Consider the following 23,747-nt stretch of genomic DNA (forward strand, 5'->3'; position numbering starts at 1 on the left):
GATCAAGGAGAGAACATTACCAACAATATCAATACTTTCATCCGAGGATATAGAAAATGCCATGAATTCTTTAATCCTTAATGATAAATGTCATTGGATATTTGAACTAAGTCCTTCTATAAGGTAAATCACAGTTCGAACTGAGAGGTTATTCATTTTAAATTTGACAGCTTCTTCTGGAGTTACTGTTTCTGCAGCTATCTGTAAACACTGCTTCACAAAAGCCCTTCTGTAAATGTTCGGCATTCTCTCATAACTACGCCATTTTATAGGTAGCTTGGACAGCAGCTTGTGAGTCCTTATCCTGTTTGAAATGTTTAAAAAGTGAAGTAGAAAAGTATACTATTAAACTACTAAATCTACGAATAAAATTAAATCAAAGTTAGGTTAAATAAAAGCTTCAATAAATCGATAAAATGTAATATGTCAGTAACATAAAATATAAGAAATCATAGCAATTAAAAAAAGATATTTCTTTTGATGACTTCATGTCTTTCAACACCTTCAAATGTTCCTCCTTTTCTAATCCACCAGCACACGTGGCCACATGTCTGGCTTTGTAGTTCTTTCAATATTATATTTTCTTGCTGTAATAATAATTGTATTACATAGTAGACATGTTGCACAGCCATTAATTACAGACATAAAGTTTTCTATCATGCCACAGATTATCGGGTCGGGTATTCTTATCCCTTCTTTTGCTATATTCACCATGCTCTGTAGTAATGAACTCGTCACTGATCCAGTATACCTAGGAGGTGGTCTGATTACCTGCCCAGTCAAGACACAGAGCTAGCAGCTAATACTCACACACAGACAGACCTTTTATGCTGATCGTGGATGTCATGTAAAGAGCTGAGGGGGTCACGAGATGATTTACAAAATAATACAAAAACGTCTTATTCATATACATTTCTTACTTTGTACGGTATTTAGAAACATAAACAACTTTGAACATGAAAATAAAAAAATGTTTCAGTAGTTATAAAAAAATAAGGTACAGTACTTAGGAAAATATTTGGGGATGATAGGAGAATGGAGAAAGTTACAGAACGCAGAAGTACATGCATTGTATTCTTCACCTGACATAATTAAGGTATATGTACACCCACAAAACGCGAAAAATGATGAAAAATTAGAATTTTCAAAATATAACTATTTTAATAGAGAATTTTCTCCTCTTTAATTTGATATAAAAATTTTCGATTTATGCCTTGTGGTTTTTCAGATAAATCCCATTTTCCAAAATTCTGCGTCTTCAGCCACGGTCACTTCTACGAAGATCACTCCAAAAGTAATGCACAACATTAAAAAAAAAAAAAAATTGTTTTCTAAACCTTTGCAATTTATGGAGGTCATAGATACATCCTTCCCCCTTGTATTCAAATTTAATTTAAGTCGTGAGTGGCGCCATGATGGCACTTCTTCAAGATGGCTGCTGTACTTGACATTCGTCAGAAGCAATGTGCTGTTATCGAGTTCCTGTGCTGTGAAAACGAGACAGTGGGAAACATTCACAAGAGTTTGAAAAAAGGTGTATGGAGATGCAGCTGTCGATCATAGTATGGTTAGTCGGTGGGCAAGCAGATTATCTTGTCAAAGAGGCCACGCCAATATTCGGGATAATCCTTGCAGCGGAAGACCCTGCACTGCACAAAGACCTGACAACGTGCAATGCTTTAACAATATGGCTGTGGCTGACAAACACGTAACAGTGAAAGAATTGTCACTCCAAGTTGGAATAAAAGAATCAATTGTGTGCAGAGTATTGAAACAGTCAAGGCTGGGCAAAATACTGACATCCAAGTATTTGAAATACAAATACAAAATACTTCAAAGAATAGTATATGAAATACAAATACAAAATACTTACTTACTTACTTACAAATGGCTTTTAAGGAACCCGAAGGTTCATTGCCGCCCTCACATAAGCCCGCCAGCGGTCCCTATCCTGTGCAAGATTAATCCAGTCTCTATCATCATATCCCACCTCCCTCAAATCCATTTTAATATTATCCTCCCATCTACGGCTCGGCCTCCCTAAAGGTCTTTTTCCCTCCGGTCTCCCAACTAACACTCTATATGCATTTCTGGATTCGCCCATACGTGCTACATGCCCTGCCCATCTCAAACGTCTGGATTTAATGTTCCTAATTATGTCAGGTGAAGAATACAATGCGTGCAGTTCTGTGTTGTGTAACTTTCTCCATTCTCCTGTAACTTCATCCCGCTTAGCCTCAAATATTTTCCTTAGCACCTTATTCTCAAACACCCTGAACCTATGTTCCTCTCTCAGAGTGAGAGTCCAAGTTTCACAACCATACAGAAGAACCGGTAATATAACTGTTTTATAAATTCTAACTTTCAGATTTTTCGACAGCAGACTGGATGATAAGAGCTTCTCAACCGAATAATAACACGCATTTCCCATATTTATTCTGAGTTTAATTTCCTCCCGAGTGTCATTTATATTTGTTACTGTTGCTCCAAGATATTTGAATTTTTCCACCTCTTCGAAGGATAAATCTCCAATTTTTATATTTCCATTTCGTACAATATTCTGGTCACGAGACATAATCATATACTTTGTCTTTTCGGGATTTACTTCCAAACCGATCGCTCTACTTGCTTCAAGTAAAATTTCCGTGTTTTCCCTAATCGTTTGTGTATTTTCTCCTAACATATTCACGTCATCTGCATAGACAAGAAGCTGATGTAACCCGTTCAATTCCAAACCCTGCCTGTTATCCTGAACTTTCTTAATGGCATATTCTAGTGCGAAGTTAAAAAGTAAAGGTGATAGTGCATCTCCCTGCTTTAGCCCGCAGTGAATTGGAAAAGCATCAGATAGAAACTGACCTATACGGACTCTGCTGTATGTTTCACTGAGACACATTTTAATTAATCGAACTAGTTTCTTGGGGATACCAAATTCAATAAGAATATCATATAATACTTCCCTCTTAACCGAGTCATAAGCACAAATACAAAATACTTTTAAAAAATTAACCAAAATGCAAATGTATTTCAAATACTCAAAATACATTTGTATTTCAAATATTCGATAAAATATATAAAGAAATAAGAATATTACTGAAAATCTGAAATATTATATTAACATTAAAAGTATTTTTATCTCGAAGTTTTATATAAACTGTAACTGAACATTCTCCCTTTTCCCAGTCAGCAATGAAATTATCCCACATCTGAATAATTACTGCTCCCTTTCAAAACAATAGTTTCTCAAAAAGTTCATCAGATGAAGATCCTTTGCTGGTGAATGAATAAATCCTGCAAAACAGAACAATCTTTGTATAGGCACAGAGGAACACAAACTTGTATTATACTTTATAAAAGCTTGTTTCACTGTTGGGTAATTCTCCAGAGTACACAAGGTTGTCCCTTTGCCATTGAAGAATTGTATGAGCTCATACTCCGCAGTAGACAAGTTCTTTCCTTTTTGCTTTTCAAAGTCTGGTGCACTTGAGTTGAAAACATAAAAATTGTTTTCATTGTCTTCATCGTCTGAACTGACCAAAAGTGTAGCAGAGAACTGATCAGCCGATTTCACACACATATTCTGTATCCTTTTATTATAATTTGGTGAGGCAGTGTCAGTAGCCATCCATCTTAAATGATGGGTGGAAGCAAGCTGCCAAAATAGCTCAATTTGCTTCTGGGGTCAGATAAAATATTGCTTTAAATCTTGATGAAAGCGAACTTATTAGGATTGAAGTTACTTGCAATAGATGGCATAGATTACTAGATAACAGAATATGTAATCTGTTTTTGAGGGAAATTAATGTGGGCAAAAATTGACCATAATAGCACATCTCATTTTGCATTGAATCAAGGACTACGGCAATGGGTTTCAGAAATCCAAAATATACTTCAAGGTACTGAAATCAACATCTTTGAAGGTTGGCAATCCCGTTTTTCACATATATTGTTTGTATCATGTTTGAATTGCAATATTTGAGAGATTGAGTCATGAAGCGAATTCCATCGAGTTGGGCAAGGAAACTTTAATGAATATTTCAAGACGTCTGATATAATTTTTAAGGATTTGGGTCTCCTAAACACATTGCATAATACTGAACATTTAACAAGTGTTGGGAGATGGATCCTTGATGCTGTTGGAGATTTCTTTATGGCATTAAGGAAATCAATTGTGGCAAGAAAACTAAGTGTATGGCTAGCACATCTGAAATGGATAGGCAAATAAGACAAAAGTTCAAATCCAAATCCGAAACTTTAAGCACAAGAAGAAGAAGAAGAAGAAGAAGAAGAAAGTATTTTGAATATTTGAAATACAAAATACCGGTACATCAATTTTATGTATTTAAATACAAAATACTTTTGAAAATCCTTATAAATTACAAAATACAAATGTATTTCAAATACTGCCCAGCCCTGGAAACAGTTGGGATTAAAAAAGGTTTGTGCCAGGTGGGTTCCAAGGATGTTAACAAAAGCCCACAAAGAAACCAAAAAAAAAGTGTGCAGTGAACTTTTGGACCAGTATGAGAATGGTGGAGATGAATTTCTTGCAAGAATTGTGACAGCAGATGAAACATGGCTCCACGATTTTTATCGGAGATAAAGAGGCAGACAATGGAGTGACATCATGCAAATTCACCGAAGAAAAGAAATTCAAAACTGCGCCTTTGACAGGAAGTGTTATGGCTACTATTTTTTTCGATTCAGAAGGACTCTTGCTTGTGGACATTATGCCACACGGAACCACCATTAATTCTGATGCATATGTGACAACTCTCAAGAAACTTCAAGCTCGGCTGGGTCATGTTCGACTACATCGGGAGAAGCAGAATGTTCTGCTATTGCACGACCACGTATGGCAACATGTCAGTCATAAGACCACAGACCAGATCAGAAAACTTGGATGTACAACACTGAAACATCCGCTATACAGTCGTGATCTGGCACCATGCGATTACCATCGCTTTGGTAAACTGAAGGAACGAGGTTTGAAGATGATGACTCCCTCGTGCACGCTACTAAAGAGTGGCTCAGACGTCAGATATGTTGGTCCAGACTCTTATCGTGCAGGTATACAGGGCCTCATTCCAAGGTGGCATAAGGCAGTTGAATGGTGCGGGAATTATGTGGAAAAGTGATGTATTGTTCCTGAAGGATGTATCTACATTGTATGAAAATTGCAAAGCTGTAGGATAAAAATGTAATTTTTAAATAAATATTGTGGATTACTTTTGGAGTGATCCTCGTAGCAGTCAATCCCCTCGTCCAGCATTGCTTGTAAAATAAACTTCTTTCTAGTCCCAAAATAGATGCATAGATATCAAGACATGATCATTAGATTGAAAGCACGTTTTTACATAATAAAGTAATTTATAATCTTATACTTTTAGTCATGAAACTGTACATTTTTGTGTCAGTTATGTTGTACGTCATTTTACTAAGAGTCCAAAAGTAGAAATTAAAATTCTGAGGAGGATGGGCATAAACCCTGGGACAAACACCATCGCAGGATTTGTTGCATCAATGGAAAATACGGAAAAAATGCCAAAAAAAAAAACATTCAACACCTGAAGTTAAAACAAGGAGGAGGTATTTGAGAGGCAGAAAGAAGCTGCTTAAGGGGTGACATATGCTGATGGAGTCTTCTAGGCTCTGAAAGTTTGTGGCTTATTTCCTGTAAATAGTAATTTTAGAATATTTAATTCTTTTAAACATGATATCTATATGGTGATACCAAGAAGATATTGGTGTCATTTTGAAGCATGAAATGTCCGCCAGTGCCTGACAATGAGCAAAATAACATTAATATAGTTAATAATTATCTCTGGATATTTTTACATGATTTATGCAACATAAAATATTAGTACAAGTTACATATATGGTAATATTTAATTAATGTAAATAAAAATAAAAAATAGCTCTATGTCAGGCACTAAAGGATAGTTTAGCTATAAAACAGTGAAAAAACTGTGGCTCTATCTTAAAAACTACATGAGCTATCATGTTTCAAGTTGTATGTCAAAATTATAAACAAAATAATTTTTATAAACAATTTAGACACAATTTCAAGGGATCTGTTCGCTTCATTTTCTTTCTGGTTCCATTCTCAATTGTATAAAAATTTTACAAAGCAAAATTGTGCAAAACAAATTTTTTTTGTATGTACATATACCTTAAATCCAGACGTTTGAGATGGGCAGCACACGTAGCACATATGGGCGAATCCAGAAATGCATATAAAGTGTTAGTTGGGAGCCTGGAGGAAAAAAGACCTTTAGGGAGGCCAAGACGTTAATGGGAGGATAATATTAAAATGCATTTGAGGGAGGTGGCATATGATGGTTAGGACTGGATTAATCTTGCTCAGGACAGGGACTGATGGTGGGCTTATGTGAGGGCAGCAGTGAACCTTTGGGTTCTATAAAAGCCATTTGTATGTAAATAAGTTATAAAATAAAAAAATAATGTGATAAGTGTGCCTGTCCTCCCCCCCCCCCCCGCCCAAAGTAGCCTCTCAAATATGGACTAAGTATTCAATTCACACATCATTTTCAAGTTCGAGATTTCTCGATATTGTTTTAATGGCAATCATAGACAAGAAACTTATTTTGCATGAATACGATGTTGCAAATGTTACAAAAAAATTAATATTATTTATTTTTTTTTTTTTATGCTCTGCGGAAAAAATGCCTACTTTCAACATTCCATTAGTAGTTATACATGTTTCAATGAATTTTTCCTTATTATTTTTTAGAATTCTAGCCAGTTGAATGTAATGGATTCAGTATCCATCTGTGGCCCGTAATTTTATTGTTTTTGTGTTTCTTCCGAAAAATACTCAAAAAGCTGATGTTTAAAATCGTGCTTCAGGTGGTTTTGAGTAAAATTATAGTTGTTTGCGATTTTACAGGGATTTGTATTTTTCGAATTGAGTCAAGAACGGATAGAGTAGTGGAGAGGTCATAAACTGAAGCCTCGCCAAAAATGGCTTGCGCCTTCAAAACGTTTGGGACAACTAATCTAGACATTTTAATTGTTTCTGTAATAAAAGTACTACTATCTTCACTTGAAATCCAACAATTAATCTATTCCAACAAATAATCTTCAGTGAAAAAATTAAATGTTGCTGCAGTTCAGAAAAACGTCGAAACTTAATTGTAATTAGAGGCACTAATTATTGTATAAAAATACCTTTTACTGTACATGTTCTATTTATTATGGTATTGTTTTATTTCAGGTCCTAGACGACGTGATTCATCTACATCCTTAAATAGTTTAGGTGTCCCTAGGATGTCATCACAAGGATGTAGTACCTTATCACCACCCAGTAGAGATCGACCAATGTTGAGAAGATGGGAGACTGATATTATGCATATGAGGTGCGTATTTTTAAAATCTGTTTTTAATATAGTATCCATCCATTCTTGTTTTCTTACAAGATGATAGAAATGTGCTTGGTAATAATGAGTTGAAAGATAACAAAATGTGTTGGGTAAAAATATTTAATTCGTATGCAATATGGAACCTAAAACACATATAAAACTTAATGGGCAATAGGCTAGTCATATTATAAGTGGTCTGTTTTACATACTTTCAGTATACTGTGAAATGTGCATTGGACTGAAGTGAAGCATGTGAATTATTATTGTATCTTTACTCAAATGCAAGGTAATTTCACTGTATTAATTACTGTAGTTTCTCTGATGTTTCTTCCTGCCATAATTTGTTAATATCTTTCGTTTTTCATGTGCCATTGAAATTACAATGATAAACACTGTTAGATTCTTAGAAAGGTAATCATGAAGTACCCTACATTAATGTCGTGCTGCTTAAATCTACTTTATTTGAGTTAACTGTGTGTCTAAACTGTAAACAAACTTCCTCGACAAAGCAGAGTCGTCATATATTATGATCATAGGAGTGCAATACATGAAGGGAATGTTGAGTAGCATAAAATATGGCCTATCTCTAGGGCATTGATTGATTTAACAAATTTACCAAGTTTATGTGGGTTTCATTTTAGCTCATGGTGTCAGGAAGTTATTGTAGCTTTCTTTTCCTCTATTATTGATTTCTAATTTCAGTTGTGCTGCCATTGCAACACTTCTACTGAAACTTAAATTTGTTCTATTACAATGATGTATCGAAGTACATATGATATTTCCGTGCAGAAATTCTGCATTACCATATGGTGAAGAATGGGTACAACAGAGAAAAATCCTTTCTGGCACCAGGACTCAAACCCGGATTTTCAGCTCTCCGTGCTGACGCTTTATCCACTAAGCCACATCGGATTGTAGTTCCAATGCCAGGTTGAATCCCTCTCACAAGCAAACATTCTGATGGAGACAGATAAAAAAGTTAAATTTTTTTCTTCCACCATGTTAATAGTGTCAAAAGAAGTGCTTATACAAATTTTGTCCACTCGACTGCAATTATGAGGCCGTCTAGAAAGTGATTTTCCTTGGGGCCGTTTACAGAAAAAAAGCACAATTGCATGGAAAGATTTATTGAAATAGGTACAGTAATTGTTATGCTATTTGTCAACATACCCTCCACTGGAATTGAGACATTATTCATACCATGGGATCAATTTTTGTATCGTACCGTAGAAGTTAGCCGCCTGGGATCAGAACCAGCATTTGACAGCCGTCTGCACCTCTCTGTCAATCCCATGATATGACATATGTCTCAATTCCGGTAGGGAATATGTTGAAAAATAGCTCAACAATTGCTGTATCTGTTCCAATAAATTTTTCCAATGAAATTGTGTATTCTTTCTGTTAACGGCCCCTGGCGAACTTAATTTTTTACGGCCCTCGTAATTGCAGTCGAGTGGCCAAAACTTGTATAAGCAGTTCTTTTGATATTATTAACATGGTGGAAGAAAAAATTTAACTTTTTTATCTGCCCCCATCAGAATGTTTGCTTGTCAGTTTAAATTCTACCCGTCTTGTTGCCCTTTATTGGTCTACCCTCATGTACTGTGTCACAGAATATGTGATGATGGCACAATGTCCAACATTATGTACAGAAATATCATATGTATTTCGGTACATCATTGTAATATGAGGGTAGGCCACCAAAGGGGAACTAGAGAGGTAGAGTTTAAACTGAGAGGGATTCAATCTAGCATCAGAACTAGAATCTGGTGTGACAATGTATAAAGTGTTAGCACGTAGAGCTGATAACCTGGGTTCGAGTCCCAGTGCTGGAGAGAATTTTTGTCTGTTCTACTTATTCTTCACCATATTAAATTTGTTCGCTTCTTAGTGTAAATTGTGACGTCTTGCTTTATTTCATTTGTCTTGACCAGAAGGCTTTGTGTTTAGATTGTTTACCTTTCGATATGCTTGAAGCGCACTTGTATATGTTGTGTGCGACAACTTAGGTCAGATGACTACTGCGTTCGACTCCTGCTCACACTTATCAGGATTTCTAACACTACCATTATATTATAATGGGAAAGAACCTTTTACTGAAAGAGCTGGGGCTCTCGGGATATTATAGGAAAATACATGGTTACTGAACTTAGGTTCTAGACTGAATTAATTATAATCGGAACTATACTTGATTTATTAAATATACACAAATTGACATAATGAGTTACTTACATGGTATAGCTCTTGTCTCTGCTGACGCCATTACAATCCTGCCTTCGACTTATTTCTTGCTTAGACTCTGACTATCACTGACTGTATCACTGTCTGCCGCCAATCTTCTCACCATCACTTTTTACGTTCTCTTACCAGCTTCCCAGCCAGGGTACCACCCATGCTATTCGTCAGGTGAGATGGGCTTTAAATCCCTTTTTGTTTATACGTGCTTGAAGATGTTGTCTTAATCAAACATCTGTTACAATCAATTCTATTCAGTGCAATACAGTGATAACTGTAGCTTTAATGAGACTACGCATAAGAAAAGAGTGCGAACAATGCGTGATTTAATTTAACCAATTAAAATGCATGCTTTATTTCACTGGACCAATGTAATTAGTCCAGCTGTCATTCATGGCATAAGAATACTTTTATCGCTGTCAGTGATTTATCTCACTGCGACATAACTCTATAACGCTGGCTACTTTGCAAGTTGGAATTGCATTGTGTGTCTGCTTAAGGCAGTGCATTCTGCTGACACTTTTCTTGGACTGTTTCAAATTTAACACCCCACAGGAGATCATGCTACAAGGCATTCTTCAGCCCTGGGGCATAACATATATATATAAGTCTCATTAGGGTTTATAAGTTCTCTAATGTGCTGGTTTCTGATAAGTTATTTATTTCTTGTTTTATATAAGTAGTATATTTATCCCAGTTTCTTTTTTAAAATTCCATGATTTTCTTGAGTTGTTGGATGATTCACGTCTTGTGCCTATCACTGTAGTTATAGGTGCTTGATAGTCACTGCTCATAATATCTTTTATCACTTGTCGCTGTGTAATCCCCCACAAGTGCATAAGCAACTATTATAATATCTGAGTTGGTTGAGCCTAAAGAGTAATGGAGAAATGTAGGGCTGTCTCCTGGCTGATATTCTAATTCCACATTATTTGAGCCGAAGTCTTCTACATCTTGCTAACTATATTGTGGTATGAGTAGAGGCTGCATTCAGGTCACCAATGATGATTTGTTATTATTCTCTATTGTATCTAGAGTTAAAATGTTATTTGCCAGAGGACTATAAATTTCATATATCTCATAATGTTTTATTTTCTTTCAAATGTTTATCTTCACTATTTCTGCTTTATATACATCATTCTTCTCCTTAATGTTGTTACATTTTGATGTAATGTTATCTTTGATAAACAATAAAATCCTATTTGTAGTTCGTTTATTTTTTTTAAAGAGTTGTAGTATCAGATATTTTGAAAAAGTCTATATTATTTTTGGTAATATTTATTTCAACAATTGAAGAGTGTCATCCCAAAACACGTTCAGTCAATTTTTGTGAATGGACTGGACTAGTTTTTTTTATCCACTCGTTTATAGATTCAAACAACTCTCCTACCCCACTGAAGTTTACCACACCCCACCACAGTAGCGAAGTATATTTTCATTCACTACAATAACACAGAAGCTGCAACTAAAGAAATCCAGTATAAACACTTACAGTGAAGTTTGACAAATCCTGCAGAGAAATGTCCAAGTGCTTCGTCGTCCTGTTACCCTTATTATATACTACCGAGAGTACATAAAATTGTATATATGGTTTTGCTGTTATAAGCACAGCTCTTTTGGAATGCTCTCAGAAAAGGTACTGGAAGCTAGACACAAAGACATATACAAATATAGAGAACATCATACCAGGAAATGGTCACATATCAACAAAAATTCTTGTCTTTTTCGAAAGGCTACTTTGAAACTCAGATCCTCTGATCTCGATAAAAAAAATCTTCCAATTCATAAATCAAAATAACTGTCATTAGCAGTTCGTGAACGCCTGTGAATAAGTGATGAAGAGGACAATAATTATAATCATAGTCATAGTGGTAGTGACAGTGACAGTGACAGTGACAGTGACAGTTTTTGTGATTCGTAAACAATATCCAGCTACATTTTATCGGAAAAGGTCAAAAATACATTAGACAGTTTGGAAATATTAGGTGAGTAATTTTTCATCATATATTTGTAATTGTTGCCTCATTCTTAAAAAAAAATTCTCTTTTTGTCACGTAAAATTGTTTTTTCATCACTTGTTGAAAACTATTTGTAACAATGTTTTTTACATTAAATAATACCATCAGTAGTAATTTTATTTAATAACTGTAAATTGGACACCCCTGAAAGATTTAGTTAAAATATATTCATAATATTATATAAGGAAATCATAATTGACCTGTATGGTGGAATTCATTAGGAATATAGAGATATACTGGGTGTTCAGTTCAAAGTGTGTCATGGCTCGCTGTATGCCATCATGTGGCTAGCTGATGAGCCTAGAGAATTCAATCTTCCCACACTTCTGCAGAGGCGTATTACCTATGAGCCAGAGAAGTTGCCTAGCAAGTACGGCGTTTATTCTGAAGAGTACGTACCAATACGCACGGTAACGGCGGTAGTGGCAGGAATGTGAACTGTTTGGAAACATGTACTGTCGGGATATGGGGAGAGGGTTAAGGCGATTACTTATGTATTTGTTGACATTAACTTCGACGGTCAACATGGACATGGAGGATTTGATTTGTGTTGTGGAATGTTGCCGTACACAACCGATGATAACAAATACCCTGCGTACGACTCTCCTGGGCAAAACACAGTTCGAAAGAGGTTATGGTAGCACACAGACCATACAGACCGCCATCTGTTGCTATGACGTTCAAGTTATATCGTACACGTTCTCAAGTTCAGATTGAACGCCTTGAATGATAGGCAACTTCTCTGACATATAAGGTGAAACTCGCTTCAAATCGGTGACTCAACAACAGTGACGTCATGACACACTTTGAAATGAACACCCAGTATTTTTGTCTACTTTTATAGCAATTTAGACCACTGTGTGTTGCCCATCCACTCTAGGCACAGTTCCCATCTTTCGAAAAGATTTGTAGGCACATTATGTATTTTGTCTCTATTGACAGAATTTAATCCTAGCACATGATATGGTTCATTTAATTTATAAACAGCTGCCTTCGTATAAGGCTTTAGTTGTATGAATTTCATCACTTTGCAAGCTGATGTTTTGAATACACCTGCCTGTTCATCTAAGTTTCGCAACAATTTCATGGGAGATTGTTCTAGCATGTAGTCCGAGTTTTTCTTCAGTTAGAATGTGATTTATGCACCTTCTCTTTCTCTCTCTTACAGATGGGCCAGTTCTGTCATTTTTCACAAAATTGTCGAGTGTTGAATCAGACTTGAACTCTGGGATAATGCCATAGAAATATAACACCATACTTTTTGGTTAATTTCTTCGTAATACATTAAAATCCCTCGTATCCAGCACCCAAATAACTGGCAATACCAAAACAATGATGCTTTCATAAAATTTACTCTGTCACACGTTAAAAGTATTAAAATTGTTAAAAAGGTATTTACCTTCGACAGACGGCCCGTTTCGACGCTATGTGTCGTCGTCTTCAGTGTCTCTTGAACCACTGGTGATCTTGACTCTGCGATGTGCAGTTGTCGATGGTAGGGGTGGGGGTGTGTTGCTCCTATGGTGGGGGTTGGCTGTCTGTATGCTATGACGTACTATGACGTCAAACAATGTGTGCGTATTGAACTGTAGTTGCGTGTTAAGTATATATTGTGGGTGTGCTATTGTATTCTTATATATTTCGTACTGTTCTAGGATGTTTAACTGTGAACTTTTTGGTGTGATGTGTAAAATTTCCATATCTGTTTCTATATTATTGTAGTCATGATTATTGTCGATAATGTGATCTGCATAATTTGATGTAATGTAAGGTTTGGTTATAGCTTTAATATGTTCGTTGTATCTTGTATGAAAGGATCTTCCTGTCTGTCCTATGTAAAAATGTGGGCAACTATTGCATTTTAATTTGTAAACTCCAGTTGAATTATATATATTTGAATGTTTAGTGTGGTTATTTAAGTATTTCTGTGTTGTATTATTTGTTTTGTATGCAATTTTGTACTTTAGTTTTCTGAACGAAGTTGCAATTTTGTGGGTATTGGTATTGTGATATGTTAATGTTATGTATTTATTCTCGCGTGCTGTTTGTGTTGGTTTGTTCTGTTTTTGTTTTGCCTTTTTTATTAGTGTGTCTATTATGTTAGGGTTGTATCCATTGTCTTGTGCTATATATTTTATTGTGTTTAATTCTTCAGTGTAGTTGTCATTGTTCATTGGTATATTAATTAATCTGTGTGTCATTGTACGGAAAGCTGCATGTTTATGTTGTATGGGATGAGTTGATGAATTGTGTATATGTGTTGTGGTTGTAGTGGGTTTCCTGTATATTTTGAATTCGTGTCTGTTATTTGTTTTGGTTATGGTGATATCTAAGAAGTTTATAGCTTGCTTATGTTCCATTTCTACTGTATACTTTAATTTGGGGTGTATTTTGTTGAGTTGTTGATGTAGGTTTTCTATTTGTCTTTTGTTTCCATTATATAAGACTATTATGTCATCTACATATCGATGCCAGTACATTATTTTCTCTGCGTGTTTGTTGTTGTCGGTATTTAGTATGTGTGTTTGTTCTATGTTGTGAATAAAGATTTCAGCTAATATACTTGATATAGGTGAACCCATTGGTAATCCTTCAGTTTGTGTGTAGTATTTATTGTTATGTGTGAAATAATTTTGTTTAGTAATAATATTGCATACAAAACAAATAATACAACACAGAAATACTTAAATAACCACACTAAACATTCAAATATATATAATTCAACTGGAGTTTACAAATTAAAATGCAATAGTTGCCCACATTTTTACATAGGACAGACAGGAAGATCCTTTCATACAAGATACAACGAACATATTAAAGCTATAACCAAACCTTACATTACATCAAATTATGCAGATCACATTATCGACAATAATCATGACTACAATAATATAGAAACAGATATGGAAATTTTACACATCACACCAAAAAGTTCACAGTTAAACATCCTAGAACAGTACGAAATATATAAGAATACAATAGCACACCCACAATATATACTTAACACGCAACTACAGTTCAATACGCACACATTGTTTGACGTCATAGTACGTCATAGCATACAGACAGCCAACCCCCACCATAGGAGCAACGCACCCCCACCCCTACCATCGACAACTGCACATCGCAGAGTCAAGATCACCAGTGGTTCAAGAGACACTGAAGACGACGACACATAGCGTCTGTCGAAGGTAAATACCTTTTTAACAATTTTAACACTTTTAACGTGTGACAGAGTAAATTTTATGTTTTTAACAAAGTGTTAACGAGAACTTTAATCAATGAATGATACTTTTGGCTTGCCCAAAAAAAAAAAAAAAAGTCTTCATGTGAAAAAGAAGAGTCTGACGAAGATGTGAGTGGCTTTCGTAGATCACACATGTCGCATATTGTGTTCACTCTTTACACTGTTCATGCTTGAAAATATAGACAAAAAAACCGTAATGTCCCTGGAGTAGAGGGTAGCATCAGTAACCTGTAACTTGAATCTTGCAAACAATGTGCAGAGACGATATCTTTCAATTTAACACTTGAACTCGCCCGTTTTGAAGGAGTGTTGGATGAGTTTAAATACGAAAGTGTGAAATTCTCTGTTCCTACAGCACGTAAAAATTTCATTCGAGTGATGGATAGTACCATGGCTATTACTGCTAAGCGCTGCTGTTGCACGGTGGATTCCGTGAAGTGCAAGCAAAATGTTCTTATGCTCAAATCATCGGGCGCTACTTCATAGTCTTTATAGTTGTGATGTGGTTACACTGCTCTTCACATCACATGACTGCTATTTAAAATTGTCATAAGGTTATGAAAACTTGTAGAATTTTTTACGATATTATGTATTACTGTATTAATAATTATGAACTGATGAATGTACATTACCATATTCAGTACTTCTGTGCTTCAGTGGCTGGTCATGATAATATCTTTGAAAAATATTGGAGTGCAAGAGGTCAAATGACTTCATTGTCAAACGCCTGGCATTAGAAAACAACATATTCAGTACTAAAAATAAACATTGTATGTATTTTAAAACTTTATTTTTAATTATCTATATGAGAATTACTAAATTTCAACATGGAAAAAAAAAATGTTTGTGGAGTACAGTATGTCTTTACATTACCTATAACCATATTTTCCAATTAACCAGCAAAATCAGTTATCCGGCACTGGCTTTGTCCGACAGTTGCTGGATACGAGGAATTCTACTGTATATGTATCATAAATGAGTATTTGTTATTCTAATGTGTACACTATTGCCACAAATTAAACTGAACTGCATTGAATAGAAGTTAGCCATATACTAACTTGTCATTCCTCTTGTCTGTTTATCTGTCCGTACTACACAACACAAAATCTTACTATGCTCGATCTAGAGAAAATGTACACAAAAATTCCTCGACTGTGACATTCGATCTATAACCATAAAAGGCTGATGATATTTACCTAAGTAAAACATGTTTTTACTGAATTGTAATGATAAACCATTCTGAAACTTAATAATAAATTGTTCAGTATTACCCTGCTCTATGTCCGTCCTGTCTCTTTGGTGCTACCGATTTGAAGTACCATTGAATTTGCATTAAGAGTCCCTTCTCTTTATTTCATACCGATTAAGTGAGTTTTATTTCAGTTTTGCTACAATTAGTTGATTTGTAATTTTTTTTTTTTTTTTTTTTTGCAGTATAATATGAAAGTAGTTAAGGTACATATTTCTTCTCTCTCCTTTAAGTTCTTTTTAAGAAACTTTATTTCATTTAATTTCATTCTCCCCATATTGCTAGGTTTGTAAAATTATTTGTGAAATTTGAAGATGCTGTGTTTGAAGAACTATTAAAGAAATATTTTGTAATTACAGGAGTTCAGAAAGCATTCCTGTTCCATCTTTGGGGTCAAATCATGTAGCTGAATTCGTGGATAGATTTGACCAGCTTCAGAGAAGATTGGGGTTAGGTATCACCAGGCCCCCACCGTGAACACTAAATCATTCGTAAAACTGCTAGTCATATGTTCGAAACAGGTTGGGCATGTGAGATAATAATTCTGACTTCCATGGTCAAAGAGCCCAAGTAATTGTTGTATACGACAAATGTAAATAGTAAAACTTGGTGACGAAAAATATGATCGAATTTAAATCAATTGTTAATGATTGCACATATTAGTGTTAGTTGTGAATGCATAAAATGTGATGTTTACATTGTGAAATGAATTGCGGTACCTTTTATTTTCAGACAATTGAATTGCAAGTTTTACTGTATACATTAATATATTTTTGTGAGTTTTAAATATAATTTCATTAGCCTAATAATGATTTTGTTTTGTAATTTGAAAATACCAATGTGCCATCTATTGAAACTGAAACATGCATTTGAATTAATTGTCGTTTATAGTACGAATTTGTGTTCCTTACAAAAAATATGTTAATGTCTAGGAAAAGCATTTATGTAAGTTTACATTTCCTGAAATAAGAAACTATTTCGACACATTTTGCAATAAATCGTACATGTATATTGATTACACTTTGTTGATTCTTACACAGTTATTCGAGTCTTAAATTCCTTAAAAAATAATTCTATCAGTGACAGATTTAAAATACTTAAAATTAAAATTCCCCCTCCCCCACTCTTTGACTATCAAGTAGACCTAATTAAATCCCCTCTTGTATATAACATATTTGAGTTTATGTAATCACAAAATATTTTAAACAACAATGGTACCTAGCTTTTAACTCATGTGCCTTTGTAGTCTGAATTGTACATAATTTCATTTCATATTATTAGCTACGAATACCATAAAATAGAACATATTAGTAATAGGCTAGTCACCTTCAATTAAATTATATTTGTATATAGACAAATGGAAAAAAAATACATTACATAAATGCCTCAATAAGGTACAACTAATTTAAGTCATTGGTTCTCAAAATATTCAACTAAAAATTATTACAATAGATCTATAAAAGCTTGATAGTAATGCTACCAACATGTTTCCTCTTGCACATTTGGAATTACATTTTAATAATGTTTAAGTACATATAGTACCTGCAATTCGTTCTTGGTATGTGCAGGTATATGGTGTCAGTGTAAGAGTGCAACAGAGGTGAATATTTTGAAAAACGATTACTAAACCATAATACTACTTTTTAATATGCAGATAACCTTATTATAATATCCACAAGTCCACACTAACCACATGGCATCAGTTGTGCAACATTAGGGAAAATCTGAAAGGTTGGTGCAGCTAAGTTCTTTACGAAGTGTCAAAGTGCATACTATAGGGAATGGGCAATGGGAACTGGCCACTACACTGTTATTTCTGATTATGGGCAGCATTATATACAAATACCTTTCTTGTTTTTATGAGTAAGACTTGTTAGTTCAGTTCTAATGCATGCTCTATTATGTCATTTTCTTTAAAATCCTAACACCTGTTATAAATTAACTCTCATGTAATTGGCTTCCAATCCTGAAAATTAAGCTCTAAATACAACTTTCGCTGGAATATAATTATCTTCATGTTTTTTTTTTAATAAAAAGAAAAAAAATAATGGCCTACTGTAGTGTAAAAATAAATAAATATTCAAAATATCATGGTATCTGATAACCTTATGGAGTAAAGTCCGTCATTTTTCCTTTAATTGTTTAAACTTACTACAGTATATAAATAAGCAAATAAATACATTGTTAGTTTGCTTTAATTTCGAGAAGAAATGTACAAAGACAGGGGAATGAGTATTTAGCTATGAAGTGTACAAATTTGCATAGAATGGTTGATCTTCGAGGTTCACAGTCATATAGGCCGACATGAGACTTCACATATGCTGATATTGAACTGAGTGATGATTTCAGAAAGTGCAGTAAAAACCATATAAGTTAATGGGTACAAACAAAAAATTACAGCATATGAGATGATATTAAGAATTTAAGGAATTTTGTCACAGTCATTGACTGTGTTATCCATGATTTTCGTGATAGTTTGTTATTCATTGCTAGTAAATCACAGTCTGTTAAAAGTGTTACTGATATTTTATACTGGCATTGAAAATTTAAGTTGCTAGGTCATTGTTAGAAATTGAGTTGTGAATTGGAGCACATTGATACTTGATTGCCATCATGAAAATTTTAGTCCTCTCTCCCTAGCATCTATTTCTCACACAAACATATTGTTCATTACAATTGTTAACAGTTAATTCGAAGTCTTTTCTCTTGTTGATATCTGAAAGTGTCCGTTAATACTAGAAGGATTAAATAATTTGTGCACTGTAATATGTTGTGTAATTCTTTTTTGCTACTATCTCAAACAACTGTTTATTCACTCTTACTGCTGTGGTTATGTGATATTCTCCTCTCGTCTATTTGCACTAATCTCAATACAAAAAAGGTTATCTTTTCATTGATAAAGGGCAGCTCTATAGACAAGTAATACATCGAGTTCAGCTTCTTATGTTATTTTCTTTGAATATTTTACAATTACTGGTCTCAAGTACACTCATGTTATTCCTAGTGTTTGAGAACCACTGACTTCAGTTACATTTTATTTAATTTATGAATTCCATCAAAGGCCTTTTAACAGAAGTGAGAGTCATCTCTGAAATCAAATAATGCCTTTGTTTCAAATTAATAATATATTTGTAAGGTATTAGCACGTATTTTGAGGACCACATATCATGTATACTCTGTCTCTGATTTAATCATATAAAAGTTATTACAGTCCACATTATATGATGATAAGAATGTTATTTACTTCAATATTTTTCGTATTCTTTATGTTAATTTATAAAAAAATAAACATTTACAATAGAGAGACCTGATTAGGATAAGAAACGAGTAATGCTTCTGAGTGGGGTGCAGTGAATGAGCCATTGTGATAGATAAAAGAAATTTACTCATGAATGTACTGTACACTTTTAATTTTTTTATGAATACTACCAGTACATGATTGGGTCCGATGGCAGGCTTTTGTGAGGGCAGCAATGAACCTCAGGGTTCCTTAAAAGCCATAAGTAAGTAAGTAGTACCAGTACATTTTTACTTATAGAAAAAATTACGGAACCAGAAGCAGTGATAATGTTTTGGCTCTTTCTTTTCATTTCATTACCTTTGATACTTGGCAAATGGACAGCTTATTTGAATGCAATGGTCAAGGCTGTCATTGTTGTACTGTACCTGAGGCAAGAATACAGGAGGTCTATGAAATAATGAGATTGAACAGAAACAGATTGCACTGTCACAATATCATTGTAAACATATAGGCAGACATTTTAAGAGTTGTGTCTAATGACTAATTTCGTAAACATTTTAATGACTCCAATATATAACGTAATAATGTTTTCGAAACATAATTAGTTAATATTCCATCACAATTTATAAATATGTTCCACTCCTATAGTTATATTCAGAACTTTATTTAACTCTGTAGCTCCTCTAAAGAAATAAATTCTTAAGAATACAAAGTATGTACACTGATTCAAAACTGGGATGATTTCATAAGGTTATGAAATTTAATTATTACACACCACCTTTTGAGATTATAGTGTGCTCCAGAGAAATGTTATATATATTCCACTGAGGAGAGAGAATTACAACAACATCATCATGCTCCTGTCATTTATTATTTCGCGTCTTATTCTTATATATTGTGTAAATATAAAATCCAATGCTTGAAAATATCTTTCGTAAGGTATTTGTCTCAGAGGTTTGTTATAACATAATGTCGATAAAATAAAATCGTGCTCACTGACAGTGATAATGAAGAAATGGTATGGAGAATTCTCTTGAAGTGTCCATGCACTATCTATCACTGCTAACAGTATTGGAACTTAATTTGTTTAATTCTTCGTCGACATGAACATTGTTCCTATCCTGCTTCAAAACTTTCCTGAATCTAACCATGCAATTTTCATCACTGCACCCATACTTAGAGTTCCGTGGTGTGTACACTGAAGCCAATGTTACCAAAGGGAAAAGAATCTAATGTTAAAATTAAGTGAGAATTATTCTCAATATAGATTGTGTATATATTGTGTTTTTAAGATTGAACAATGAAAGCTGATGTTCTTTTGTACAAATCGATGGATAGTAGCCTAAATTCGACTGTAATTGTATTTTAGTTTTTAAAAAGTATTCCAATCCTGGTGATGTTGCAAATTCAATTTTTCCTTTCTTTTCTGTAAATTTATTTTAACCAAAGTAATATTTTGTTTAATAAGTTATCAATTTTGTGTAATCATTACGAACATATGAAAAATAAATTCTGAATAAAAATTCTCTTTACTTTCAGAAGTTCACTAACTTTGTTTATATTTCTGACTGATTTATTTACCTGTTGCCCAGGGGCTCACATTTGGTACAAAAGGTCCCCAACACCAACACTATAATTTCCTTAAGTTTTGAACCAATTGGAATCTTAGATTTCAATGATACTTAATCCTTCTTTGTAGTAGTAACATCACACTATTTCTTATAATCCTGAGCAGTATTAACACGAACATGCGTAGTCCATAACTCACATTACTAAAGTAGATGTATTACAATATTCACAGTCATTTTGTGTATATTTTGAATAACTTAATGTGACTAAATTCTATTCATTAATTTCTCATTCTTGCATTGTGCACTAGTTTTGTGTGCTTCTATTAATTTTCTGTCTGTAGTATTGTGGTCTAAGGCATCATGCCTGGGACTTGCGTGCTGGTTCAAGGCCTTGTCGGGAAAGAATTTGCTCAGGAAATTGTGACCAGTTATGGGACCAATGTCCACCCAGCATTGTGTTGAATTTAGATAACTACATTAGGTAGTGAAATCTTAGATGGAAACGAGCTATAATGGCTGGCAGGATCATTGTCTAACCAACCACATACTAACCTTGTTTTGATTGGATGATCGTTCACCTCTGCTGAGGCATGTGGACGTGAGGCCAGTAGCTGGCTGGTTGGCCTTGGCCCTTCATGGACTGTCACTCTATGGATAAAAAATTAATTTTCTATAATAGAATCATTTCACTTTCTTGTCTTTAACTACCTTACCCATTGGCAGCTACACACTATTTGTAACCGTCTATTTTGTGATTGTTCTGCTTTTTTTTTTATTTATTTAAACATTTTCAAAGCTCATAAAATTATGATATTTTTAATTCATAATATGAAAAATTTGTTCTGAATAAATGAGCTTCAAAGATGAAGTTTTAGAGGAGGGTCTTAGATTTATACTTACCAAGTTATAATTTCCATTATTGCAGTCTTATAGGGAATTTTATGCCTAATAATAATTTTAATTTTATTGTTCTTTAACTGACACTTTTTTTTTACATGAAAGGGAATACTACTAAGGATAGAAAAATGCAAATATTTTCGGAAAACAGAAAACTGGTCATTTAATTATTTTGTTGAAATTATGCATTGAATTATTTATTATCATTTTGATGAAGACATTGATTTTATATAAATTTTAAATCAATTACAACATTCCTTGATGAAGTTCTACACTTTCACTTTTTGCTACAGCGCCTTTGTCATTTTGGTGGCTGTCATTCTGGGAAAAACTGTGGTTTTGGGCACAAGAGATCTTTGGTATACCGTACAGCCTCACAATATGGACGAATCTTTTGGTCAAGATACTGTTTTCGTTTCTGAAATAATCCTAGAGGAGTGATTTCTGTTGGGAAATCCATCTGGGAGTCGACCTGGTTGGCGAGTTGGTATAGTGCTGGCCTTCTATGCCCAAGGTTGCAGGTTCGATCCTGGGCCAGGTCGATAACATTTAAGTGTGCTTGAATGCGACAGGCTCATGTCAGTAGATTTGCTGGCATGTAAAAGAACTCCTGCGGGACAAAATTCTGGCACATTCGGTGATGCTGATATAACCTCTGCAGTTGCGAGCATTGTTAAATAAAACGTAACATTTCCATCTGGGGCGAGGTGTCAGTTGTGATTATATGTCTGTTACTTTGGCTTTCTGTGGCTGTTTGAGCATGTGCCATGAGCATACCATCAAGGTGACCAAGCAGCACCTGGCAGAGATTTTGCAGAAGACTGGGAACCCAGGAACAGTTGCGGACAGGACTCATCTAAATTCTTTTTCTACACGGGATGGTAAGGGAAATGGACCATGGCAATGAAAATTCCAACCTACCATTTGCCTAAGTAACTGTGGAAAACCACGAAAAACACCACAGTCAGGTTCGTCGGTCCGGAAATCGAACCATGGATTTCCCGAATGTGAGTCCCATGCAGAATGCACGAGCCACCTTGCTCTGTAATGCTTATGTTAGTTAAATGTATAAACTTTAAAAAAATTAGTAAATTTATTGAGACCGGGCCCTCATCTTATAGAAAGGGAATTTACTGGACCCTCCCCTTATACTTACTTATTTACTTGCTGGCTTTTAAGGAACCCGGAGGTTCATTGCCGCCCTCAAATAAGCCCGCCATTGGTCCCTATCCTGAGCAAGATTAATCCAGTCTCTACCATCATATCCCACCTCCCTCAAATCCATTTTAATATCTTCCCACCTACGTCTCGGCCTCCCCAAAGGTCTTTTTCCCTCTGGCCTCCCAACTAACACTCTATATGCATTTCTGGATTCGTCCATACGTACTATATGTCCTGCCCATCTCAAACGTCTGGATTTTATGTTCCTAATTATGTCAGGTGAAGAATACAATGTGTGCAGCTCTGCGTTGTGTAATTTTCTCCATTCTCCTGTAACTTCATCCCTCTCAGCCTCAAATATTTTCCTAAGAACCTTATTCTCAAACACCCTTTATCTCTGTTCCTCTCTCAAAGTGAGAATCCAAGTTTCACAACCATATAGAACAACCGGTAATATAACCGTTTTATAAATTCAAACTTTCAGATTTTTTGACAGAAGACTAGATGACAAAAGCTTCTCAACCGAATAATAACACGCATTTCCCGTATTTACTCTGCGTTTAATTTCCTCCCGAGTGTCATTTATATTTGTTACTGTTGCTCGAAGATATTTGAATTTTTCCACCTCTTCGAAAGATAAATCTCCAATTTTTATATTTCCATTTCGTACAATATTCTGGTCACGAGACATAATCATATACTTAGTCTTTTCGGGATTTACTTCCAACCCTATCGCTTTACTTGCT

The 23,747-nt window shown here is 34.6% G+C and overlaps 1 protein-coding gene across 13 annotated transcripts in view; it reads left to right on the forward strand.

Moving 5' to 3' along the window:
* Positions 1 to 20,922, forward strand: part of LOC138698194 (A-kinase anchor protein 9-like) — a 630,353-nt gene extending 609,431 nt beyond the window's left edge. For all 13 annotated transcript variants that reach the window (XM_069823957.1, XM_069823962.1, XM_069823964.1 and 10 more), the window contains 2 exons: positions 7,238 to 7,379; positions 16,491 to 20,922. In XM_069823957.1, coding sequence (XP_069680058.1) covers positions 7,238 to 7,379; positions 16,491 to 16,608 — 260 coding nt within the window. In that variant the 3' untranslated portion in view covers positions 16,609 to 20,922. The remainder of the gene's footprint in view (positions 1 to 7,237; positions 7,380 to 16,490) is intronic.
* Positions 20,923 to 23,747: the final 2,825 nt, after the last annotated feature.

This window comes from Periplaneta americana, chromosome 4 (genome assembly GCF_040183065.1).
Source record: "Periplaneta americana isolate PAMFEO1 chromosome 4, P.americana_PAMFEO1_priV1, whole genome shotgun sequence".
Lineage (NCBI taxonomy): Eukaryota > Metazoa > Arthropoda > Insecta > Blattodea > Blattidae > Periplaneta > Periplaneta americana.